The sequence below is a fragment of the Myodes glareolus genome, chromosome 15 (genome assembly GCF_982192425.1).
Source record: "Myodes glareolus chromosome 15, mMyoGla1.1, whole genome shotgun sequence".
Classification (NCBI taxonomy): domain Eukaryota; kingdom Metazoa; phylum Chordata; class Mammalia; order Rodentia; family Cricetidae; genus Myodes; species Myodes glareolus.
This window is the reverse complement of record NC_142040.1, coordinates 49,865,542-49,892,460: the sequence shown is the minus strand read 5'-3', so window position 1 is coordinate 49,892,460 and position 26,919 is coordinate 49,865,542. Positions and strand designations below refer to the sequence as shown.

Below are 26,919 nucleotides of genomic sequence, written 5' to 3'. Positions count from 1 at the left end.
TTCCACTCAGGGTCAGCCTTGCCTCTGTGGGCCACACCCCTTGTGTCTCAGGAGTTCAGATTTCCTCTCCTAAGTACCTCGATTAGACCAGATTATTGCTTCACTCTGGTGACCTCATGTGATATTAGGTCTTCGGCCTGTGTGTTTGGGAGATAGAGTTTTGTCCAGAGCACCATATTCCCAAACCAGTAGCTCCTGTTCATGTTAACCAGGGTGTTCGTGGAGCTCCTAGACCTTCACTTTCTCTTTGTGTCTTCTGCCAACCTGGGCATAGACCCACCATTAATGACTGCGGGAACTCGGGAAAACTCTCCCTCAAAGGACCTCTAACTCCAGCCATGACATGCCCAGAGTGTCTAAGTTTAAATGATGCTAGAGGGGACTCCTCTTTTGCTCTTCTCCTCCAAGCCCTTTACTTCTTCTCCGAGAGTAAGCTGGATGCTCCATACCCCCCACCCCCAGCCTCTATAACGAAGCCCTTCAATCTCTGTCTCTGCTACTGCCATCCTCTCTGGTCCCCATTACCGTCCCATAGGATGTCTTCCCCTCTCCTTCTCTGCCTCCCATCAGAGACCTTGAATGCCATTAACAAAGCAGCTTCACGGAACTCCTCAAGGAAGCGCCCGCCAGGCCTCCATGCCCCACTTCTATTCCCTCCTCTTAAAAAAGCCACATTGCAGGAAGAAGATTTGAATATTACTTTCTCCCCCATGAATCTGAAATAAGCCACAGACTCCACTCCTCCTCTGGAACCGGAACTATTGGTCCCTTGGCCCCATGGGAGTCTTGCTGTCACACTAAAGCCGGTGTCTCTGAACACGGACCGGAAGCCGTGTTCCCAGAGCTGAGAACAGAAGGAGACAGATGGTGGTCAGTTTTACTTGACCCAGCAGCTAGCAGCTGGGATTCTCAGAGACCCACTCACCCGGGTAGTCCACTAGCCAGGGATTTGGAGGTGTTTAACCACCTGAAGTTGGTCTCCTTGTCCCATGTGAGAACCGAGCATGTAGCCTTGCCCACCTCCTCTAGGAGAGTCTTTATGGTGAGGATGAGACGGGTCTTGCTGGGGTGACACAGCCAGATCAAGGGGGTCTGTTCATCTCTAGGGAATGGCTACCAAGTTAGGTAAGTGTGGCAGAACACTGGCAAACAGCATGCCTAGACTCCTTGTATCCCTGGCAGACACATGCGCTTTGACCTCCTCCCTGGAAAAAGTGATTTATACACACCTAGTGTTTCCAGAGAGACTGTGATGAGGCACAGAAGAGAGGCAGCCAGAGCAAGTCAGGGAGTCTCCCTGTCAGAGGATGCGTGAGGAAATGACAAGGTAGTCCTTCCTACCTGTTTGATTATAAGACTTGTACATTCTCTCTCTCTTTCTCTTTCTCTCTCTCTCTCTCTCTCTCTCTCTCTCTCTCTCTCTCTCTCTCACACACACACACACACACACACACACTCATACTCACATTCTGTGACATTAAGATGACCCTGTAGTGCTTTTCACTAGGAGAGAACCTAACTGTGGAAGGAAAAGCAGGGTTCTGGGGCATGTGCCAAGGCTCCTCCCCTCGTGGCACGACCCCTCGTCCTGCCCCAGAGAGAAGCTTCATGATCTGTATGAGTTCTGCTTTTTCCAGGCTTGCCTTGCATGGCTGAGCTTTGAACCAGCAAGGCAGCAGCACTTAAGCTAATTGGGATCACGCAATCAGGATGCTTTTAATGTAAACACTCTGGTGTTGGGGGAGGGGCAGATTGTTGTCCATCCCTCTTTCAGGAACAGCAGAGAGATGGATTAAAAGCAGGAACCACTCCATCATCCCCCTCGGTGGTTATAAAATGTGTCCTTTGATTTATTGTGTCCATCACGTTTGAAAAGTCGGTGGCTCTTCCAGGGGATAAGACAACACAAAGAAGAGAGTGTTCCCCTTTGCTGATTGCGGGTCTGTTATGCAGGGAAGAACTGCAGGAATGGGGCCCTACAGGGTGGCTGTATCTCTGGGAGGGCACCTGGTGACCTGGCTCTGTGACCCTCCCTCTGTTTAGGGGAATGCAGCAGCGGGATCTGTGACGCCGCCTCCTGCATCAACGGAGGAACCTGTGCAGCCATCAGAGCCGACTCTTACATCTGCCTCTGTCCGCTGGGGTACAGGGGTCGACACTGTGAAAATGGTGAGATGGGGGTGGGGCTGGCCGTGTTGACGCAAGTGGATGTAACTTTCCATCAGTGCCCAGTCAGCAAAGTTCTGCCTATTCTTAAGGGATCCAGGTTGCTTTGCTGGGAGGGATGGGAGACTCAGAGGGCCAGAGACTTAAACCAACCACAGTTATGCTCCTTTTAATAAGCTAAGCAGGAGCTGGCTCCTCCGGCACCTGGGAAGCCTGCACTGGTGTGCTTGTGTAAGACTGACTTAAGTGTACTAAAATCTCATGCTCTTTCTAACCTGACAGTTTCCAAGAAAATATTGGCAAAGTGCATGCACAAATCAATAGCATGATAAGACAACGGTGTTCTTGTTTTTACTTCTCTCCTCTGACCTGATGATTTAGCCCGTCTTTCTAGACTGTATCATGGATACACACATGTATGCCGAAGTGTCTGTACGCATGCATGTGATGTCCAACCTCATACAATATGGACAAACAAACATTCAGAAAAAAATAACTGAGAGTTTTAAAGATTTTGATGAAGAAAACACATGAAGGTTTGAACTTGTATTAATTTTTCCAGAAATCAAAAATTAAAAACAAAAGAGAATAAAACTGGAGCTAAGATTACAAAAGTAGTCAGAGTTGTCTACGAACGACTCAGGCTTGAAACTAAGATACTACACAGGGGAAAGTATTCTCACTATCTCCTCAAATCTCAAGTCTGTGGAAGAGTGTAACTGAGTCAGGACTGGCCAGGGGCATCTCGGAGTTTCTTTAACCTCACACCAGAGGGTCTGATTCTTGCTCTCCTGCTGTGTCACCTCAGGTCATTAGTGTTAGAGGTTGTTCTGCTGCCATGAAGTCAGACAGGGAGCAGAGTCTCCACCCCTCAGAATCTTTTATCTCGAAGAGATAAACACAGCGAAGGAAGAAAGTTTTAGGGACCAGACTACCCGCCCTCCACTGTCATAACTCAGCCATACCACCTACTACCCACAGGGCAACTGGGAGGTGGAGGCAAGTCCCTGCCCAGGAGGAAAACAGCGCAGCCACATGCCGTTCGCTAGCTGGTCTCGGCCACACCGCGATCTTTTAACACTTTGCTTGTCTCCTCAGCATTTGCCTTGAGCATCCCTCAGTTCAGAGAGTCACTGAGGTCCTACGCCGTCACACCCTGGCCCCTGGGGCCCCAGCATTACCTTTCTTTCACGGAGTTCGAGATCACATTTCGGCCCGACTCAGCGGATGGTGTCCTCCTGTACAGCTATGACACAGGCAGCAAGGACTTCCTGTCCCTCAATATGGCTGGGGGCCACGTGGAATTCCGCTTCGACTGCGGTTCGGGGACTGGAGTTCTCAGGTGAGGGCCAAAGTCTTGTGCAACTTCCTCCTCTCCAGAGCCACAGCCACCACCACTATGACCACTAAATTGCTACCCACCCACTCTCTTCCTGTTTTCTCTTTGCCAGCATCTGTGGTCCATGGAAGCCTGCCCTGCTTATGACTATGCCAGACCACCTGTAGACTGTATACTCATTCTCTCTCTCTCTCTCTCTCTCTCTCTCTCTCTCTCTCTTTCTCCCTTTCCCTCTCCCCGTCCCTTTCACCCCCACCCTTCCTCCCCTTTTCCCTCCCTCCTTTTTTTCACCAAATACCTATAAAACACATATTAATTCCCAACTTCAGATTATGGAAAATGGGCTTGCTTTCCGTGGGAGCAATCTGCCTTTATTTCCCCCTGGGGACATTCAGTGCCATCAGTAGCCAGCCACTCAGGGAACTATAGCCAGTCCTCACCTTAAATAGAGCAGCGTATGTTGGGCACTCAGTGAATAAATGTTGACTATAAAAGTGTATTCATAGGGGCTGGAGAGAGATGATTCAGTCATTAAAGTGCTTTCGGCATTGGCACGGGGACCTGAGGTCAGATCCCCAGCACGCATGTCAAGAGCCAGGAAAAATGGCTCACATCTGAAAGTTCAACACTTAGGAGCAAGCAGGTGGACCCTCAGAGCTCACTGGCCGGCCGTTCTAGCCGAATCAGCAGACTCTGTGTTCAGCGAGAAACGCTGTCTCCAAAATCAAGATGGATAGTGCTTGAGAAGCACACCTGGTATCAACCCTGGCCTCAGCGTACACATGCGCAGGCATACACACACACACACACACACATCAGCACACACGATGCATATCACACACGCATGTACACCAGAAAGATCAAATTACAACGTTCCTCTTGAATTATTTCCCTGACCGTGACTCACAACTTGTCGTATACGCCCATTTCCTATGGAGGAGCCTAACCACGACCCCTCCACAAATGCTGGCACAGGACCTAGGATGAGGGTTTCAGTAGTGTGGCAGTGGAGGGGACTTCTAAAGCATTTGATCATCCTTGCCAAACCGGTTCGTCTTGCTATCTAGTCTGAACTACTCAATCCCTTCAAAGATCCATTGTTCCTCTACAGCGGTTCCATGGCCTTTGGAGACCATTGGAGACTTGTTTGGAAGATGGAAATGTTTTTCTTGTTCATGTCTCCCTATTTGAAAAATAATTATTTGTGCTTTATTTATTTTAAAAAACATGAATTTATTTTTCTTTATTCTTGAAAATTCTATGCATATAGTCAGTGAAATATAACCATATCTATTTTTCTATTTACACTTTCAGATCTTCCTAACACATTTCCTTCCCAACTTCCTACCTTTTTTTTTTTAATAACTCACTAAGTTCAGTTAGAGCACATATATATTTGTGAGTGTGGGGCCATCTTCTGGATCCTGGGAATCCTATCAATGGCCACACCTACAAAAGGAATGATTCTCTCTCTCCCAGCAACGGCCAACTGCCAAGAGCTCCTCAATAAGGCTTGAGAGTTGGAGCTAACCCTCCACCTCTTGCCCAGCATTTTGCTGGCTTGATCTTGTGCAGGTAACAGCAGCTTCTGTTAGCTGACACTTGTCACAGCCCCATAAAGTCTAGAGACAATGTACTATAGCAGTCTTCCCCGCCTCTGGCTCTCACATTCTTTCTGCCTCCTCTTCTTTCCTGACCCCTGAGCATTGGTGGCAGGGGTGGATGAGAGGGGATGGGAATGATGGAGTTGTCCCGCTTAGGCTAATCATTTAGTATCTTAGTCTCGGCACTTTGTCCAGCTGTGCATCTTTCCCTTGACATCTGCACACAGCAGAAAGAAGGTTTCCTGGCCGATGTTGAGAGCAGCCCAGATCTATGGGTGTGAACATAAATATTTAGATGTCAGTTTGACAGCAAGACCTCTTCCTAGGCGTCTCATAACAGTCCTTTTAACCTTCAAGCTCCAGGGCCCCTAATCCAGTACAGAGGTCACCACTGCTATGTTTGTCTAATTCTTTTTTTGAGAGTGCCTGGGACTTTGCTTAAACCCTGCCACAGGCTTTCAGCCTGCTGTTGCTTCCAAGGAAATTGCGGCTGTCCTCAGTGGTTGTTGATGTTGCTGGCCTGGCATTTTTAGAAGTGTGTGGGAGATATTAGCACTACTCATTGCCCTCGACTGATGACTACTTTTTACGGCTGACGGGAAATGCTGTCTCTATTAAGTTTCAACTGTTAGTCAAAGGAATATTTTTTTTCTCTTGTCCTTGTGGCTGAGTTTCTGCATCAGTTGACACCTCCCACCCTGGGGAAGGGACAAACATTTTTCCCCTCTGGTTATGTAAAGCATCCTATATCTCAAGACAACTTTTGTGGTTATTTAATTGATTCAATTTACATATGATTATGCAAAACAGCATAAGCAATTCACTTAGAAGTATATGTCAAGTTTAGAGGGGAAGACACCTTGATAATCACCTTGCACTTTGAGTCACCCCTTCTGGGTAAAGAGTGGCCTCAAGATCTGGAGGCACAGGCATGCCTCACACTCTCTCAGAACACGTGATCCTCCCGCCTGCCCTGCCCCCAGTAGTAGCAGATCTTAGTTTGGGGTCACTAGCAGCTAGATCCTAAGGTGTCCAACATTTCTTTTTCATACATCAATGCTAATTTTTAATAAGAAGTATTTTAGTTTCTTTTACACGTGAGTTATCCTTTTCCTACCTGTCAGGGAAGGTGATTAGAGGAAAAAATTCTTGGCTCCTGAGTGATGATAAAACAAGACTTACCAGAGATTAAACCACTATTGGCCTCCCATCCCACCCCCGTTCCATTCAACTTGACAGCCAGGATCACTATTACTATTTCACATGCCTCGTGGGGAGTTATTTATTTTGAAAACTATTTCAAAGAATCCCTCACTTAATTAAGGAAATTTGGTGAGAGCCTGAAGTGTAGGAAATTATGGAATTGGCAAGTCATTTTAATTTCAGGAAAAGGGTATTGTGGTCAAAATCATTATGAGCTTGATTCGAGCATCAAGACAATCGGAATGAGCTCTCGATGACTGGGATCAATATAACCGTGCAGAAGACGGTGTCGGATTGACAGCCAGTGACCTCTGCAGGACAGGAACATGACAAGTGTGTGGTTAGTCATTATGGAAATAGACCACTTAAAAAGGCCTGCTTGTTTCTTTATTGCATATTGATTTAGCCAAGGTGATTAAATTCTAATTGCTAAGGACAAATCACAAAAGCATTTGCCTGAGCAGAGGAATCAAATTAGGGGGTGCTGACCCTTTAATAATCATGCCATTGGTATTCTCTGTCGTTTTCTAAAGATGATACAGGAGCAAAAAGTAATTGGGAGGTTCAGTAAAGGCCAGGAGCTAGACATAGTTAGAAATAGAAATGCATTGATTATATTCTTTCTGCACACCTCACTCTAAAAAGCAACTTGTGAAACTCCTGCAGTAACATTTCGGCATCAAGTGCTCCAACCTTGACTTAGTAACTGAACTTTTAAGGTCATCGGAGCGCCCATCAGAGCACCAGTGAACACAAACCCTGCCTCTCCTTGTCCTGAACCTTTGTGTGTTGCTCTAATAGACCATGGGGAACAGGAAGAGCTTGTGAAGAGCCGAAACTTACAACTCCCATTTATGGGGCCTAGGAAATCCAAGGTCAGATAATGTGCATGCTGGTAAGGGCCTTCTGGTGTCACCCTAAGGGAGAAGAGAGATGACTATGAGTACACATCTGTGCGAGTATTCAGGAAGGAAGAGGCTGAAATTTTTTATGAGAAATACCAAGTGATCATGACATTAATCTTCTCATGAGACAAAGACCATATTCCCTCAGTAGTCTTCTCTCAAAGTTTACAACTCTCCGTGTTGCATTGAGGATTAAGATTTTTGATACATGATTTTTGGGGACATTTGCAAGCCAGAGCATTTTTTCACTGATATTCTATTACAAAAAATTTCAAATGAGCCAAGTGCGATGGTGCACAGCCGCAATCCTGGCACACAGAAGGCAGAGGCAGGCAGAACTCTGAGAGCAGGAGGCCAGCCTGGTGTCCACAGCCAAGTTCCAGGCCAGTCAGATTTACATAGTGAGACCTTGTCTCAAAACCAGACAGGGGGACTCACAAGGTGGATCAGCTGGTAAACACGCTTGCTGCGTGCCCTCCTTTGCTTTCTATGGCTGTGACACAATCCCATGGTCCAAAACAACCCGTGAAGGAAAAGGCTGATCTGACTGACTCTGCCACGTCACAGTCATTCGCTGAGGGAAGTCAGATGACCTGCTCATCTCCGCTAGGACTTGATAACGTTTTCTGTAACCGTAAGCCAAAATGAGCCCTCTCTCTGGCAAGTTACTTCTTGAACTTGAACACAGCAGCCAGAAAAGTAACTAATACAGGTGGGTGCCTACGGGTGGCATCCATCCCATCACAGCTGCACCGATGAGATGGTGGCTCACACCCATGACATGCTGGCTTATGCGCAGTTTCCATCTCTAGTCGTTAGGAGTCTCCAGAGAAACGGAACTGACGTGGGATGTCCTTCTGTACATTGAGAATATGTGTTGCTTTTATTGGTTGATGAATAAAGGAACTTTGGCCTCTGGCAGGGTAGAATATAACTAGGTGGGAAAGTCAGACTGAATACAGGGAGAAAGAAGGTGGGGTCAAGAGAGACACCAGCAGCTGCCAGAGCATTATCAGTAAGCTATGGACCATGTGGTGATACTCAAATTAATAGAATGGGTTAATTTAAATGCAAGAGATAGCCAGTAATAAGCCTGAACTATTGGCCAAACAATTATAATTAATATTAAACCGTTGGAGTGATTATTTAGAAACAGCTACAGGAACTGGCGGTCAGGACAGAAAAGCCTCCGGCCACACAGAACCAATGGGAAAACAGATAGAAACATAGGAAAGCATTTGTCTGGTGAGTTTATCTCTTATGGCTATGGGACTGAGGCAACCCACAGTTTTCTTCAGGGAGGCTAGAAGCCAAGAAAAATGTCTATGGTGTAGTTCTTCTCAGACATACAGGTGACTCCATGGCACAAGTTGCAGTCTGAGTCCAAAGGACCAGGAGCCAGGACACCGATGATACAAGTTCTGACCCATGTCTCACGAACCAAGAGCGGTGCTACTGCCCAAGGGTGGGATAAGGTGGATGTTAAAGCTCCGGCCAAGGGAGAAAGTTCCACTTTTCCTGTCTTTTCATTCTGTTCAAACCCACCACAGATTAGATAATGTCCACGTACATTGGTGAAAGCTGTCTTCTTTGCTCAGTTCATCAATTCATAGGCTTGTCTCTCATAAACCCCTCAAAGAGACACCCCAAATAATACTGTACCAGTCAGCCGGGTTTCCTCATTCCATCAAGCGCACACAGAATGTCAGCATCACATCTTTCTTTGACAGGAGCGAGGATCCCCTCACCCTCGGCCAATGGCACGAGCTCCGTGTGTCTCGCACAGCGAAGAATGGTATCTTACAGGTAGACAAGCAGAAGGTAGTGGAGGGAATGGCAAAGGTAAGGACCCACTTGTCTCTCTCAGTGGTTGATGTGGACCAGACCATTGTTTCCCATTGATGTTGGTTAAAAAAAAAATAGCACGAAGCGGGCTGCTAAGTGGGTTAAGGTACTTGCCTCCAAGGCTGATGACCTGTTTGATCCCCAGAATCCACAGAGGAGAAGGAGAAGATTAGCTCCTGCAAGCTGTCCTCTGACCTTGACACATGTGCTATATAGTATATCATGTAGGTAAACACACACACACACACACACACACACACAAACACACACAACATGTGAACAAATGTTTTTCTTAAAGCAACCTCATGTAGCCTCTGAGTATACAGATTCTAGTCTGAGGCTGAAATCCCAGCTCTCCATTAGACAGTTACAGTTCTATTCTGCCACCATGAACGGGAATGACAACAACAGTGCTGGCCTCACAGGCTTGTTACAAACCTGTGAGTTTTACTTTGTTAATAATTAGCAACCAGGGCACTTTTAAGAACTCTCCTTTCACACATACCCCCCTCTGCCTCTGCCACGGTTCTCGCCATCTATATGGTGTGGTGACTGAGATCACAGACCCAGCAGTGTAGGGATGACATGCTTGACAAGAGCATGCTACCGAACTAGATCCTGAGCTTCCAAATCCAGCTCCACCGCTCACCAGTGGGGTGAGCTCAGGCTGGTCATGGGACTGCTGAGCTTATGTTTTGCTCATTGGCACCGTTATCCTTATATCAATGGAGACAATCCTGATGATGATAGCACGCATCAGAGTCATTAGGAGAGTTAGGAGAATCACATAAGCAAATCACAGCCGTGACCCGCACACAGTCAAGTTTACGACACTTCCCTTGCTCGCCTCGTTATTTAACACTGTGCTACTATAGACTCAAGGGCATAGAATTTCCACTGTAGTTGATTTTATTTCCAAGTTCACATTCAAAGAAAAACATTTTTAAAGAGGGCAATTTGCATAAAACGATAGGCTACCACCTCCCTTCCTTGGGTGTGAGAATTGAGCCTTGCCTCCCCAGCAGGAGGGATGGTTGTTCCAAAGCCAAAGTGAAGCCAATCTCACCCTGTTCACTGGATACAGTGGGACTCACAGTCATTTCAGAGCCTTGAGTTCGACTTGAAGATCAGTCTGCTGTTGACTACACAGCCTTCTTTCTTTCCTCTGATAACTCAACTCTGGGGTCAAAGACAAGAGAGAAATTCTTGTGAGTGTGTGATGCCAGCTTCGGCTGTAACAAGTTTTCTCTCAGGCCACAAGGATTCCCAAGGGTCTCTGTGCTTCCTTCATGACCTTGTATTGAATTAAGAACTGTAAGGGGCTGGGGCTTAGCTCACTGGTAATGTCCTATCCTAGCATGGACCAGGCTTAGATTCCATGTCTTTGCAAATGGGAGTCAGGTCCTGTAGGTACTCTAGAGGCAAGTGGAGCATGGTCCTCTATGATCATCTGTCTCTTTTTCTTCATCCCTGATAAGATCCCCAATCCATTCTCCTCCCTCTGACTAATGATCTTCCTAAAACACTTAGCCCGCTCTTCCTTCAGACTTGTTGCCTTTTGGGTCAAATTCAAAGTCCTCACATGGTTTCTGAGGTCCTGCACTGCCTGGTCCTCCTAGCTCTGGGTTATACTTACAGATCCTCCAACCCTGACTTCCTCCAATCCACAGTGACCGCCCTTCCTTGGTCAGCTCTCCCACTCCCTATGTCCAGGGTGAGATAAGAAGCTTCCCCTTCCTCTGGTATCCTAATAGGAACCCGGACATCCTCACCTGCTCTGGTTCTAGCTACCAATGAACTTGCCCATATTTCCCATTAGCGTAAACCCACAGAAGGCAAGTACTGGTCTTTCCTACAGCTTTTAATACATCTCTTGAGCACAGTAAGTAGATGCCTAATAATGTTTGTTAAGTGGATTAATTGTACTACTATTTGTTTTTCTTTTAGCATAAACACAATGTCTTTTAAAATGTTGATTTATGTGTGTGAGTGTCTGAGTCTGTGTGGGAATATGTGTGCCTAGGTGTGTGCACACACCTATGCATGGGGGGGGCAGTCAGAAGAGGGTGATGGAGCCCCCAGAGGCATTTGTGGAATACCTACCTTGTTACATAGGTGCTATGGTTTGAGTTCTGCTTCTGATTACTCAGCAAGCACTCTTAACCAGAGCCATCTTTCCAACTCCAAAAATAATATCTTTGTTTGCTAAAGTGTTTTGATGCCCAATGATATCAGATTTTGAGTTATTTCTGTTATCTTACAATAACTTAACATACTGTTCACGGCTTATGTTGGGCTTAGATGCTGTTATGCACATCTTGCTACCCGGAGGCAAGGGAGGACAGTGGTGGGCTCCTCAAGACCTGGGAGGATGGAAAAACTTCTTTGTTCTTTACATTTATTTGATCGTAAGAACCCCACTCTATGCTTTCTATCCATGCCATTACCAAATACAGCAGTAGGCACATATTGGAATGCTAATACTATGTTTAACTCTGAGCAAAGTCTAACTAAAGAGAATCCCAACCTTCAGAACAGGCTAGACCATTACCCACAACTCCAGAACATCATCTTTTCATAACAAAGGGTTAGTTTTCTCCCATGCATATGGCCACCAATGGCTCACTACAGCTTCCACTGAGGAGCTAAACTGAAAGAAGGAGAGGGAAGAAGCGATGCAGAGACCCACTCCCAAGCTCTGAAATCTTCTGCCCAGAGAGGGTCATTCCTTTCCTGCTCCCTGGTCCCATCTGAGCTCTACCAGTTGGAGGCAGTTTTCCTGAGGGTGGAGTACTGCTCCTCGAAGTAGTACTGCTCATGGGTGGACAGGATGCGGTCTATGCATGCATTACAATGCACCCGGAACTCAGATACTATATGATGATGCTATTTGCACACAGTGAAACTGAGCCCCAAGGCGTCGAGGAAACTTTCTGACATCCAAATACCACACAAAACAGCATGCAGCCAGGCTGCTATGGTGACTCTTGAGGCTGTTGCCACCATCTATCCTACAGTTAGTCTCCGACTCGCTGTTCTTTGTGCCTTGGCAGGGAGGCTTCACCCAGATTAACTGCAATACGGATATTTTTATTGGCGGAGTCCCAAACTACGATGATGTCAAGAAGAACTCGGGCATCCTGCATCCATTCAGTGGAAGCATCCAGAAGGTACAGCTTCACTTCCCTGTCGCTCTTACTGCACATAGCGTTAAGAACTGCAATCAGCGTTATCTGCTGCGCCTCAGAAAGACGGTTTGGGAAAATGCCAAAATGGTTACAGTTTTATTGTTTAACACTTACGATCTAGTTTTCCATATACCAGTTCCTGGGTTTCTGTTCAGTATAGAGAGATTCTAGGAAGTCAAGGTGATGTTTTTTTCAGCAGAATTTCCCCAACTTTTCTGGGGCTATCGGTAGAGATAACTGCCACCAGAAGGCTGCAGATGCTTGCGTAACCAGGAAAGGGGCAAGCAGAGGCAGGGGGAGGGGTTAAGCTTAGGCTGTTCTCTGAGTTACTGGCGAGAGCCAGCTGCTCTTCCCACCCACCCATGAGCAGCCGCTGCTCGTCAGTCATACGGTGGTGCTCTGAGATTCCAGGGACATTCTCCAGAATGGTAATGACAAAAGAATGGTTAGGTAGTGGAAGATGCTGACCCAGTTCCCACATATCCCCCTATTCCTTCTCATGGGGATGCCCGAGACCCCTCAGGTCAGAAGGATGTATTCTATTGACTACAGAAATGCAGACTGACTCAGAGCCCAGACTTGCAGGGTGGCCAGCACTGAAGAAAAGTGAGTTTTGACCCTTGGTTAGCCTCATCCTATTTCCCTTTCATGATGAAGGGGTGGCCTGGGGACTGAGGCAGGACCCATGACAAAGCGTGAGAGTAAAAGACGAAGGGGCAGTGGCACCAAAAGAAAGTCCTACCGTAATCTGGAGATTGCGCTCTGGGAAGCCTCTGGCGTGTGTCCTTACAACTCAGCGCTGGTTCAGGGAAGGCCCAGCCAGCATCTGCCTGCGCTCACACGCCCTTTTGGAGCTGAACTACGATATCATTAGCATCTCCAATCAGACTTTGGTTCCCCACAAGAGGAACTGGTCACATTTGCACAGTTTCGAGATATGAAAAAGCTCACCCACACGCCCTCCCTTCTCCAGCTTCGCCCCTGGATCACCGGGCACACAGCCCTTCTCTCCTGCCCTCGAGGAGGCTGCCTTTCCACAGCCAGCAGGAGACAAGCGCTGGGCTTGTATTGGTTGGAGCACATACAGCTGGATTTTGTATTTTTTTTTTCACCTGCAGTATGAAAGGGGGAGATTAGGGAAGGGTCAGGGTCCTCGCTAGTGGCTTCTCAGATTCAGGGCCCGGAGAGGTTTCCTCCCAAACTTGCAACACTCTTCAAGAGTGAAGTACATCTTTGGAAAAGAAAGCAGATTTCTAATACAAAACATCTCTGCTAGGCAGCACCCCAGGCAACAGGGGGTCCCCAGGGTACTTCTGTGTCTCAGTGTTGCAAAGCTAGCAGCAACAGCTCCAAGGACATGGGCATTCTGCATGCTAAGTTAAGGGCTAAAGAGTTAGGAGGAGGGAAGTCACCTAGCAGCATTCTCCAGGAATATATTATAACTTTGCCTACAGCCGTCTGCCAGGAGAGAAGGAGCAGGGCTCCCCACCTCGGGAAGTATATGCACAGTGGAGCAAAGGGGAAGCCTGAGCTTTGCTGCATTCTGTAGAGGTGTGGAGATGGAGGGAACTCAGAAATGTTGCAGAAGAAAGACAAGGACAGTGGGAGAGTCCGTGAGGCCTGGGTTCTGATGTCGGTGACATCACACAGTATCGAGGAAGTATACGAGAAAGCTGACTTACAGAAATATGGGTGAGAGGTCACTTACAGCCGCAGAAGTCATTCAAAAACAACTGCATCACCAAAGCCCACCAGCATGGGTGACAACTCAGTCAGAAGAAACCTGCAGTACATAGCACCACCTACAGGTGGCGCAACAGGTCGGAATTTCATTTCCCAGAGTCTCTCAGTCTGATCCTTTTCTATGGAGTCTATCTGGCCTCTGCTTCTTTCAGATTGTTGGCCACCTCCGTTTCTTTCAGGCTGCTAGGCCTAGACAGCTCCCAGGAAGTTCTGCCTGAGAATCTTCTTTGTAGCTTGGCTTGTCTGTCCCTCAGCAGGCTTTACTGTTTAGATACTCTCCTGAGGAAGAGCCCTAGTATCTGGTCAGTTTCAGGATTTACTAAAGCTGTTTTGAGTTGTTTGCTTTCTGTCTTAAGGAGTGTTCCTGCAGAGGGAAACACTGCCATTTCTGAGGTCACTGGTCACCAGAGAGGGCTCTCGTCTGCGGCTTCCCCCAGGAGCAGAACTCAACCCTTCTGTTCCCCTTCATCTGAAGGACCGCCAGATTAGCATGGAGATTTTCTCCCTTTGGTTAACCTCCATCATTATGTGTAGCTAGGGCTGGTAAGCAGTAAGTTCGCTTTCCCAAGTCTTGATTTCTCTCTTTTTCTGTATCCTAAGATTATCCTGAATGACCGGCCCATCCACGTGAAGCATGACTTCACATCTGGAGTGAACGTGGAGAATGCAGCCCACCCCTGTGTGGGAAACCCCTGTGCCCACGGGGGCAGCTGCCGGCCCAGGAAAGAGGACTATGAGTGTGACTGCCCCTTGGGCTTCGAGGGCATGAACTGCCAGAAAGGTACATTTGGGGTCTTAATGTGGCTTCCTGGAGGGCATGGAGGCCGCAAACTGAATTATGGGGACCACTCTTGTTTCTTTTCGCCCCACAGTCCTGAACCTTGAAGCCAGAACCTCACACACATTTGGCAAGCACTCAGTCACTAAAATGCATGCCCAGTCCTTTCTATAGTTTTTGGTTTTGAAAGAATGTCTCACTAACTTGCCCAGGCTAGTCTTAAGCTAATGTAGAGTCCAGATAGGCCTTGAATTTACAATCTACTGCCTCAGCCTCCCAAGATGCTGGCATTACAGTCTCATGCCACCAGGTATGGTGAGAGCAGTACTCTGGAAGGGAGAATTGACAATACAGGTCCTGGTCATTTTGATCAGCAACTTCAGCAACGTATCGGGTAACTATTACATCATATAAGCTACTGTAATTGCTTAAGAAGAATTCAGTCCTAAAGTAACTCTGTAAGAGTAGGTAAAGGGCCTGTCCAACACCTAACCTAAGAATCCTCTTGTAGGCTCTTTTCCAAAAGGTTAACCTGGACACAACAAGGACTTAAGGATTTGCGCTTCGAGCTACTCCAAGAGCATCCTGGCCTTTGCTTATGTCCTGAGAAATCTTTGGATGCTGTAAAGGGAAACGCTGCCCAAATATAGAAAAATATGAACAATGCATTAGTTCTCCAAACCAAAGTATGCACAACCTTCTGTCCAGTGCTCTATTCCATGCTATTGAACCCGTCTGGGTCCCAAATGTTCTCATTCACCAGTGACTGCGGTACCCACTAAATGAGACAATGTGTAGAAACATCGCGAAGTCTCCCTGCTGATTGTCACCCTGATACGAGCCACTATTATCACTGATGAGAGAAATAAGCTCCCTAGCAGGTGCTGTGAGCTTCCATCATGAGCTCAGTCTGAAAGGTTGGAGGGCCACAAACTACAGACCCTGCTTGACCCTTCCTCTACCTACTTAAGGGAAGCAGAAGCCTGGTCTTGGCATCTGCACGTGGTCTGTACCTGTCCAAATATGCCACATTCTAGGTCACGCAGACCATCTCATTTCTAGTCAGGATGGCCCGCCTGCCCTAGAGCTGTTATTGACTGAAGCAAACAGGCCTGAAAGAGATGAATCAATGAACCTGTGAAAGCCCTATGCTTGCTTTCTCCTGTTTTCACTGTTGCAGATTTCTACAAAAAGAAGAAAACTCTAAATTTTACAGGTGGATATTTTGTACATGGGACCGTCAAGGAATTGTTTACAGCAGTTGTGGAGACTATGGAAGGTGCCAATTTGCCAGTTAAACAGCTTAGTAGCATTTCTTACCTTTAAGTGACTTCAGGAGTCTGTCTGACAGGGCAAATGAGAGTAACTTTATGGATCTCAGATTCTAATTCTAACTCTCACATTGTTATGGAGCTGAGGGATGATATTTGAAGGAGTGTCTACTTCAGGAGTGGCCTGTTCCTTTAGAAAACTGGGTTTGGATTCAGGGCAAATGGCTCCAGCTTCAATAAGAGATCCTGCCTCAAAAATAGATATAGATAGATAGATAGATAGATAGATAGATAGATAGATAGATAGATGATAGATAGATGATAGATAGATAGATAGATAGATAGATAGATAGATAGATAGATGGATGATAGGTAGATATATAGATGATAGATAGATGATAGATAGATAGATAGATAGATAGATAGATAGATAGATAGATGGTTGGGAGGGAGGGAGTGAGAAAGACACCTAATGTCAATTGCTGTCTTCCACATACAAATACAGACATGTGTGCACATATCAGCATGAACTCTTAGATATGTATATATATATATATATATATATATATATATATATATATATATATATATATACACACACATACACACACAGAGAGAGAGAGAGAGAGAGAGAGAGAGAGAGAGAGAGAGAGAAACACATCTTGAATTTGGGGCTGATTCTTCAGTGGTGACCCTAAGTCTAGAGGATCACAATAGACTTGTCAAGCCTGCTTCTGACACTAAAAGTCTGAATATAAGGTCTGGGCTTATGTGAGCACTCAGCTTTGGGGTTATCACAAGGAAAGGGCAGGTTATACTCTTGTTAGTATAACAAGTTGTTGTCCTGATACAGACATTGACTGGATCAGGTATGATGTGTTCACATAGTGGCCCTGAGAGCCTAGGCTCATGGCCAGTGAGAAACAGATCTTACCAGCCCAGCAGGGCAGACCTCAGGCAGAGCCTGGGCTCCTGCAAGATCTGAGGGAGCGGGCCATGGCTCTTTCCCAGAAAAGCAGGCTAGAAGCTGAGGAACCCTCAGTTGCCCTGCACGTTACTCTAGTGTCCCCTCCAGCTCTGAAATGAAAATATTGCTTAGGAAATAGGAGCTTTGCGAATGCAGTTGTCAGGGAGAAGCCTGTGACATTTAGCTAGGTGATTCTTCTACATATAGCAGCTGGAAACTTTTCCGACTTCATAATAAAACTAAATGTCGAAACAAGAACCTGTTCTAAACACTCTCCACAGAAGCTTAACTAGTTTGGTTTTGTTGTTGTTTGGTTGTTGCCTATGAATTTCTTAGGCCTGGTCTTGATGTGTAGCTCAGCACCAGGCTGGCCTGATACTCACTATGTAGCCCATGATGACCCTGAATTACTGACCCTCCTGCCTCAGCTCCCCAAGTACTGTGGCTGCACGTGTGCCCTCTGGTTTCACTATTTTCATTGTTAGTTTAAGCAAGGAGTGGCCTATAGTGTGAATATCCAGAACCAGATCTCACGTAAGCCACTCAAAAAGAGCACTTCCTCCAAGAGGAAAATGATTTTCCAGATCATTCCTCTGCTTCCTCTATACCCCCCAGGGCTGTAGTCGGGACATCTGACACTTCTCTTCGCCTTTCGATGTCGTAGGAAGATGGGGTGAAAAACAGATTCCAAATCTGTGCAGGTGTACAGACTACCATGGGAAGCACACAAACACACACACAGATACACACACACATACACATACATGCTCACACAACACACATGCACGCACACATGCAGCAGACATACTTTTTGTCCTCCCTGTGCAGTGGGAGAGGGCAGCACCACTGCCCACATAGCCTCTGAGAGGATCCAAGGCCCAGCTTCCTCTATACATCTGGAGTTACACAGAATCAAGGCCCCTAGTTGCAACCTCAGACTCCACGAAGCTACAGGGACTGGAGGGCCCTGCTCTGCTCCAGACATCACTTCTGGCATCCACAAAATCACAGGGCTAGACTTCATGGGTCTCCTCATCACGGATCTGAAGACTCTCTGTTTCGGAAGTCTTTCCCCACCAAACTGTAGCACCTCATGCAATACTATTATAGTGAGACCCTTGTTTATCTCAAGAAGGATGTCAGCAAGGCTAACCCCCAGGGCACTGTTTTCATCATGGACCTTTCTTTCCTCTTTTCTGCATTCTCATCAACCTTTACCACCGAGGTTCTCAGGCCCTCCAGGTCCCTGTGTCTAAGCAAGCTGTCAGAATTTTAGGGCTCAGCCTTTCAAACTGCGTGGAAAGGGTTTTCCAAGGCTATGAGTGACTGGTCTGTTCATGTCATTCCCCCCTTCACAGCCTCCCCAACACTTACAAGCAGATGCTTTCACATGAACCAGACGGGAGCTGGGATCTGTGGTCAGATCGGATAAATCTGAGTTAAACAGTTAACCGCTGTTAATGCAACACAGTTCTTGTCTCAAAAAGAATGAGAAATAGTTTATGCTGGAGCCAAATCTGAGCGGCATTACTCATGAATTCAGATTGCCTGGAATACAAATTCAGATCGCCTCACAATACCCCATTCCAATGTAAATGGTTTCCTGGGGTGTTTATAGTGATAGAGGGTAAATCAAGGCATTGTGAAATTCATTGGTGGGAGCATCAGCTAGGTGGGTGGGTTACGGGAAAGCAGGGAAATTCGTGTCATAGGTCTCAGATGTGGTCTGGTGACATTCTCAGCTTCTGGCGTGCTGGAAGCTAGTGCTTTCTTAATGCATCCCAAGATTTCATGTGACTGTCCCACCAAGACTTTGGGTCAGACAGAGGGTAGACAATGGGTGGCAATTAAGGAGGCTAAAGATAGCACACGACAATTTGGCTCTGAATGTGCAACAGTTCAGTTGCCCACAGTCAAAAGCTGTGATCTGTCCTTAGCCTTGTAGAATCTTTTATACAGGTGTTTGGGGACAGGTGCTGCTTGCTTTTTTAAGGAAACTTCTCAGAACCTTTACTACATTTGAAGTGCCTTGGGGGTGCCTCAGGAGTGAACATCGGACACAGTTGTTTTTCTTGGGGTTCTCTCTCTCTCTCTCTCTCTCTCTCACACACACACACACACACACACACACGTACAAAATAACTTATTGGCTGTGATCCTTGTCTTTCATTCCTGAAAATAGCTGGGACGCAGGTGGTGCAGAATTAATCTGGCCACTAGATGGGGCCATTTCTCCATAGCAAGTGGGCTGTTCGCCACACCTCGAAGCCAACAACCTTGGAGCCGGGGCCAGAGCCTGAGGCGTAACATTCCTGAGCAAGGCTAGGTCTTCAAAAGATCTATCTTGCAACGCTGATCTCGGCTTTTGGATGTTTTATGCCGATCTTAGCAAATTCATATACTGTTAGAGCTGATTTGGGTGATTAAACAAATCTTTTTGTTTATTTGTGTCATTGTCATTGAAGCAGGAGGAAAACTGCTTCAGTAGATGTAAACCCCACTTTTTAAAGACCATTCACAAACACTTGTTACTAAAACATGCAAGTCAGGCATATTGCTGGGAATTTGTTTTTATGGGACGGTACGTCATTAAACACTGGAAAAATGGGAGTGTCTGAGGTACACTGATCTTTAGTTAGTTGCAGGCTTAGTTGGATAGATAAATAAAATAAAGGTTTTATTTGTTTCTATATATTGTAGCTACTAAATTAGGTTATATAGACCCTATCCAAAGTGCTTGGGATCAAAAACACTTCCAATTAGAGACTTTTTTAGTGTTTGGAATACTTACATATACACGAAGAGATGTCTTGACAATGGCACTCAAATCTAAATATGAGGTTTATTTGTGTTTCTGATAAGTACCTTTTCTGTAGAACCCAGAAGCAATCTTCTGCAGCATTTTTAGCATGCCCACCTTTTGAATGAGACCCACGCCACGACGCTGAGTGTGGGATTTTCTAGGTGTTGGCATTCAAAAAGCTTCAGCGTTTATGGGGATTGAATTGTTCAGCCTGTACACCAAAGAATTATGGACCAAGTAAATTGCCCTGGAAGGGTGTATTCTGCCCTGATGGGTGACCAGCTGACCAGTCTGATTGTTCCCTAGCCCTGATGTGTACCCAGAAGCAGTGTTGCCTACTAGGCTCCTGGATGTTGAGACGGCGGGACTATGGCACCTTCACGGTCCTCTGTGTCTAACTGCATATGAGTGTGTTCGCCAAAGAGAACCTGTTCTTTCAACTCTTTTTCAAAACTCTAAATATCTCAGGTGGGAGATTCTCTTGGGTGTGTAGGGAAGTGAAACTTGCTTGTGGAACGCTACTCTTCCTTGGCAGTTTTGGCACCACCCAATGGCACGTGCTTTAGCACATAGGTGTGAGGGAATGCCAGGACATTTTCATTAATGCACGAGTCAGGCCATTGCCACAAAAGAAAGAACACAGGAAAGGCCAGGTCTAAAGGTTAGGTTAAACTATAAACTTGTTTATAATAAAACTTAAACCATGAAGGTTGGGAAACGGGCTGGATGGTCACTTCTCGAGCTGGTGTTTTTGAATGGAACAGCTTTTGACCTGCACGCCTGCATGCGTTGACTAAATTGAGGGCATTGTCCTGGTCCGCAATGGTGTGGTTTCTGGAGAACTTCTTGCCCTTCGTTAATCACGAGAGAGCTTGGCCACAGGCTCCTGCAAAGGCCAGGGGGGGTGGATGTGTGGCTGGTTGGCTTATTGTTGTTCCTTGATTACAGCCAGCCTGAAACTAGAGAAGAGCAACAACCATTTTTCCAGGGGTAGTAGGAAGGTGGGTTGATGGTGGAGCCTTGAGAGCTTATGATAAATGTATCCTTCATTCTCTGCAACCCTCAATTGCATTAAGCTCAGCGGGATGCGGGGGGACAACACCAGCCATGCCCTGAAGAAACTTCCAGGGGCTCTTAGAGCAGCCTAGCCTTCATTCTGTTCTGGATCCACAAAAGGGCTTTGTGAGGCAGGCAGATCTGATTCCCCGTGATCCCTGTAGAGTGCAATGTCTCTGAGTGCTGACCCTCCCTTTCTTTTGCACGCTGGCACCTGGCAGAGTGTGGGAACTACTGCCTCAATAGTAAGTACAGTAAGTCCTGGGAGAGACTGAACCTCCTGGGCTCCTGCCAGAGCCTGCCAGCTTGGGCCAGGCCAAGAGCTCAGCGCAGCCAACTGCAGGCAGAAGGGAGATGGGGTGGGCATCAGACACACCAGCCAAGCTACCAGGGATCTGCCTTCCGGAGTGGACCCCCAAGCTGGCTTTCTACTAGCTTCTTGGAGGGTGCTAAACTGGGGGGTTTAGCTGGCACCCAACTGGACTTAGCTTCCACAGACAGGCACCTTCTGAGGCTCTGTTTGCAGAGCTGACTTGTGACAAACATGTCATAACCATTTGAAGGAGTCCAAGGGGAAGGATGGCTGTTGGACCTAGGCCCGTAAGTGGGGCCAACAACAGCAATGAAGGGGCCGAGCTGTGCCTCTCACCCTGAAGTACGCAGAGCCCACTGGGGCCTTCTTGGTTATGTTTAGGCCAGGGCCAGGCTCCTATGCCAGTCAGCTGGGCCCTGGTCCCATGCCAGTCAGCTGGGTGCTCTCCTCCTACTTCCTTTTCAGCACACAGTTCCGGAAACCAGGGTCTGGCCCCTCTACCAAGAGCTCCCTGCCCCTCCTCTTCTTTCTCCTCCTCCCCTTCCTCCACCTTGTACTCTCCCTTCACCCCATCACCTCTGCTCCCCTTTTTGCTTCCCTTCTTTAGCTTTCACGGTTCGTGTGTCCCCCGCCCCCCCCCCCCCATCGCTTTCCTGGCCAGAGGCTGTCTATCCAGTAACCTTTCTCTCTCATTCTCTTTTCTATGTTTAAAAGTCAAATTTAAACTCTCCACAGCACCAAATGATACATTTTCTTCCCTGGGTTTGGAATCCTTACATCACACCTTCTTGCTATCAACCACATGTCTTCTTGAAACTGTTAATGTTTCATCAGTTACTCATTCCCTTGTTTTACACACATTTTTGTTTGTTTTGGTTTTGTTTCGTTTTAATTTGAGATGTGTTTTACCTTGGTTTCGTTAAGCTGCTACTTCTGTATCCTTCCAAAGAGGAAGAAGGTGGCGTGGTTATTTCTCCCTGAAATCCCCTCCGCACATCCCAGCCTGTGACACCACACACGCCTGTCCTTTTGATGTGGACGAAAGGGTGATTCCTCGGGGAAACCAAGTGATGAGAAATCGGGAGGAAGGAAATTCACTTCTAAAATACTGGAAAGTAAGGGGTGGGCAGGAGCCAGAATGAGGCGGCTGTTCTGGTTCAGGGTCTGCAGCAGTCTTAGCCGGGGAGCAAGGGCCAGCCCTGGGCCCTTTCTGTCTCTCTGGGAACAGCCAGGCCTGTCCAGTCTTTGTGCTTCTCCGTGAGTTCGGGGTGAGGGCTTTGTACAATTGCACGTGTCTGAGCGAAGACTCAGAGCTCAAACACTACACTCCCTATTCTCTTGCCGGAGCTATAGGGAGTTCAGTAGATGATCCCTAAATAAAGAACCCCACTGGACTTTATTGGGGGATGGCTTTTTCTGCCTCCCTTGGCAAAACTCTGGGGTTATCCCCAGCTGCTCTCCACATGGCTCAGGCTCTCCTCCAGCTTCCAAGAAGCACTGGGGACAGTTCAAGTTTCCGCACATTGCAACGCCTTCGCGGCGGTGCCAAGGCCAGTGACAGTGACCGCCAGCCCCCAGGGAAGGGAGAGAGGGGAGAAACCACTGCCAGGCCACTGGGCCAGGCTGCCACGAGCCCGGCCAGTGCCTGCTCAGCCCAGAGGAAGGGGCTGACAAGTTGTCAAATGCCACATTCCATGGCTAGCTTTCCGGCCATGTTGCTGACACGGGTATGAGCGGAGAGGTCAAGAGGGCCACAGGCTGTATAACTCCCATTTTCTGTTCTGTCTCAGCGATTACGGAAGCCATCGAGACCCCGCAGTTCATTGGCCGCAGTTACCTGACCTATGACAACCCAGATATCCTCAAGAGGTAATGGGCCAGCGCCGCCGCTTGCTTCTTCCCCGGATGTCAGTCTCTCAGCATCACTCCCAGAGCTTATCCTTGTCTTCCGTGCCAGATAATAATTCTCCCCGTGGACAGGGGGTGGGGGTGGGGCACATGAAATAAACATAGAAACAAGAACAAAACAAAACAAACAAACTGAACTCGAAGGCATTAGTCTTCCAAAAACAACCCCATTCGTTAAAAGCACTCCAAAGCTTTCTGGTCAAAGGGCCTGGAAGAATGTGACTTGCTTGCCCCTGGGGTGTCCAGTGTTCCAGTTTGAGAGGCAGAAGGAATTGGACGCTCCTGCGGCCGGAGTGTGATGACATACCCCCTACCCATGACCTTAGTGGGGCTGTTAGCTCTGTGCTCCTCTGTGCCGTAGCCTGCAGATCTGCCTGGAGCCAGTTGTAGGACTCAGCTGCTCCCAGCCAGACACATAGCTCAGAGCCCCTGCATCCCAAACTGGTACCCATGTCTCCAGGAACAAAGGTTGACTGTGCTCCTGAGGCTCGGCCAGTTCAGTGGAGATTGCTCAGATTTCCTCCTGTGGACATTGCTCAGATTTCCTCCTGTGGACAGAAGAACGTGACACAGGGCAGAAGGCATCATACATATGCCCAAGTTACAGCTTCTGTTCCCCGGAGGCCGGGATGGGCTAGAATTTCAAGCAGGCTGTATATTGGCAAGGAGTGAATTTGGCTCTTAGGGAACCCTCTATCCAGCCAAGCTTGCTGTTGGCAAGTTCAATTTGTCCCTTGGTGCTTTGTCATCGATCATGTGATAATGTCCATCTACCTTTCAACCATTAGCAAAATTGTTCTAGAATTTTCCTTTGCCTTTAGATTGGGTTCATAGTACCAGATGACAAGTCTTTAATCTAAAGCCACCCTGCTTTAGGTCAGAATTTAGGGTTTTGGGAAGCAAAATGGATTGAAAGATCATTTTTCTGGATCGTTTGGAGTGGCTGTAGGCCTATCAGACTATTACAGTGATTTCAATTAGGATGGCCACCATGGTCTCATATATATTTTTTTGGTTCCCAGTTGATGGACTGTTTAGGAAGGATTGAGAGGGATGGGTTTGTGGAAGGAAGTAGTCCCTGCTTTACTTCCCAAATCACAGCTTCTGCTTATTGCCTTGGTATGAGGATTTAAGTGAGATGCATTTCCAGCCAAGGTCCACTTTCTTCCTTCTTTGGTCCTTCCCTCCCTACGATAGAAGGTCATTCAGTCCCCCAAGGCAGAGCTTTTTGTAAGGAGCCCAAGTCATCAGCCTCCAGGGCTTACAGAGGCCACCAACGTTAAGGGGAGCTAGTGCCATGGTGGCAGCGGGAGACAGAGAAGCTTCTACTAGAACATGTGTGTTGATGTGTGCAGGTAGGCGCATGTGCACCCATGTGGAGCCATGCAAATGGAAGTGTTCATGATCTATTTCAGTTTGATGCCTTCAGAGGGTCAAGTAGCATAAAACAGTTTAAAATGTCCTAAACAGGGAGGGGATTTACTCTAGTAAGTACAGTCTTTAGCTGGACTGATTAATCCAGAGAATCTGCTCTGTCCCCAAAGACCCCCAAGTCTCATTTATAATGTCTGTCATGTTACCCTCAGCAAATTCCCTAGCTGTTCATAGGACACTCATAGGATGATTATCAAATTAGGTAATGTCCTATGGAAGTGTAAAGGGTTCTCATTAAAGAGAAGGAAGCTTCCCCCAGAGTCCTCTTGGTAAGTTGGATAGTAAGTTATATGTCTGCTCTTAGTTCAAGCATTGATAAGAGAAGCAAAATTGGCTTGACTGGTTCATGCCAGTCCATATTGCCAAGGGGGGCAGGAAGATGGGATCAGAGTCAGAGATTAGAAGGTTCCCTGGGAGACTTTTCAGGGTTGAATTGCCTGTGGCTGGCCTGTTGGGCTTCCTGCATGAGGAAGACAAGTTTGGTGCCTTCCTGTCTAGACCAGGCCATGGAAGCCTAGACAGGAAGCCCGCCAGTATTCACTACTGAATGTATCATAGAACTCTGGAACTAGGTGTGAGGGAGACAGGGTGATGGTACCACTGATGGGAAAATGGAAAGAAAAACACTTTCTCCCCACTCTTCTTACCAGAATGGGTAAGAAAAAATTGGATCTAGTCCGTGTCCCTTGTTGCTACTGTGTGTGGCCTGCCTGCTGTGTAAAAGCCATGGAAGTGGCACTGGCCAGCTTGGGAAGATCTGACAATCTAAACTCCAAGAACCTTGGCTTTAGGTTCTAGTCGTGTCTTGTTAACGGCAATATTAACTTACATTTCCTTCTGCCTCACCTTTTGCTGGAGCCTCTCAGGCCCCATCAGAGGAATGTTGATCATTTTACCCAGATGATTTTCTAAACTAATCTTCGGAAGTGAGAGGCACATAGGAGCCTGGGAGTCTCTTCCCGGGGATGCATACGGCCCAAAAGCCGTTCTGCGTGACACCCACTATCCTCGTAGCTTCCTGTGATTTCCTCTGGGAATCTGCTATGTCACCCTTCCAAGACCAACAGCCACTCCATCAAGTCACCTCCTTGGAGAACCCCGACCTTGTCCATCTCCCCTTCCCCTCCAGAAAGGCCCAAGGATGGTCATTGCTGCCCATGCTGGCCTTTCACTGCCATGATTAGACCCCAAAGAAACTACGGATTTGAGCCTTGTAGAAGCTGCGAAGCCCACTTTTTGCTGGGAAATGAGGAGCAGCTTCCCAAGAGACTTTGAGTGATGGGGCAGGAAAGGAAAAAGTCTGGTGCATAAGGCCACCTGCCTGGGACTGTAACACCGGCCAAAGTCTTCCTCTGAAAGTGTTCCCTTGCAGGGTCAGATACTGCTGCTCACTGAGCATCCAGGATGTTTTATGAACTCCATGACTAGCAAGGGGTAGGGCTCTTTCTGTTCCCCTGGTCCCTTTAGATGCATGGAGGGAAGTTTATCTCCACATCCGGTTGCTTGGGGAAGTCAGGGATGATTCCAAACAGATGCTGGTGCTTGATTTCACGGACTACCTTGTGCATTTCCTCCAGGGTGTCGGGATCCAGAACAAATGCCTTCATGAGGTTTAAGACGACCACCAAGGATGGCCTGTTGCTGTGGAGGGGGGACAGTCCCTTGAGACCTAACACTGACTTCATTTCCCTGGGCCTTCGGGATGGAGCCCTGGTGTTCAGGTAACTTCCTCTCAAGCTCTGCCCTCAGCTGTGTATTCAAGTTTCTTCTCAGACAGTGCAGACCGTGCGGAAGAGAGGTGCATGAGCAACCCAAACACACTCCGCTGGAGTTGGCAGTAGTCAAAGGCCCCAGCCTCATCTCTATCTCTTTCTCCCCCAGATCAGTGACATCTATGCCTGTGAGGTAAATTCACACCACTTCCCAATTTTGCCAATTTTCTCCAAGTTTTACTGGACTACTGCCACACTCATCCATATATGTTGTCTATATATTGTCTTATATATTGTCTATATCTTGTCTTATATGTTGTCTCTTACTGCGCTCCGGCTGCTGTGGCACACCTAAGCAGCTTCCAGGGGAACTGTTTGGCAACGTCTCAATATTTACTCTCTGGCTCTCTGCAGAGCAAGACTGTCCCCATTGTTCTAGTGCGTCCCTACCACGAGCTCCCCTCTTGTGGACTGGCAGACGTGAAAGGGATACTGGTCAGCTTGGGAAGATCAGAAAATCCGACTCAGGGAGCCTTGTCTTTACATTCCTTCTGTCTGACTTAGTTCTGTAGCCTCAGGGAGCCTGCTGCTTTGTGGTGATCTGTGAGGAGAAAGATGTGCAGAGTCCTCTGCACAGAGCACCCGAACACCTGGATCTTCGCAAACGCTTGAGCGGCACTAATA

At 47.3% G+C, this 26,919-nt stretch overlaps 1 protein-coding gene across 2 annotated transcripts in view; it reads left to right on the top strand.

Moving 5' to 3' along the window:
• Egflam (EGF like, fibronectin type III and laminin G domains) overlaps positions 1-26,919 on the top strand; it is a 167,471-nt gene that overhangs the window by 129,250 nt on the left and 11,302 nt on the right. For both annotated transcript variants that reach the window (XM_048428864.3, XM_087896919.1), the window contains 7 exons: positions 2,044-2,169; positions 3,265-3,508; positions 8,948-9,059; positions 12,116-12,232; positions 14,594-14,774; positions 22,972-23,050; positions 26,101-26,244. In XM_048428864.3, coding sequence (XP_048284821.3) covers positions 2,044-2,169; positions 3,265-3,508; positions 8,948-9,059; positions 12,116-12,232; positions 14,594-14,774; positions 22,972-23,050; positions 26,101-26,244 — 1,003 coding nt within the window. The remainder of the gene's footprint in view (positions 1-2,043; positions 2,170-3,264; positions 3,509-8,947; positions 9,060-12,115; positions 12,233-14,593; positions 14,775-22,971; positions 23,051-26,100; positions 26,245-26,919) is intronic.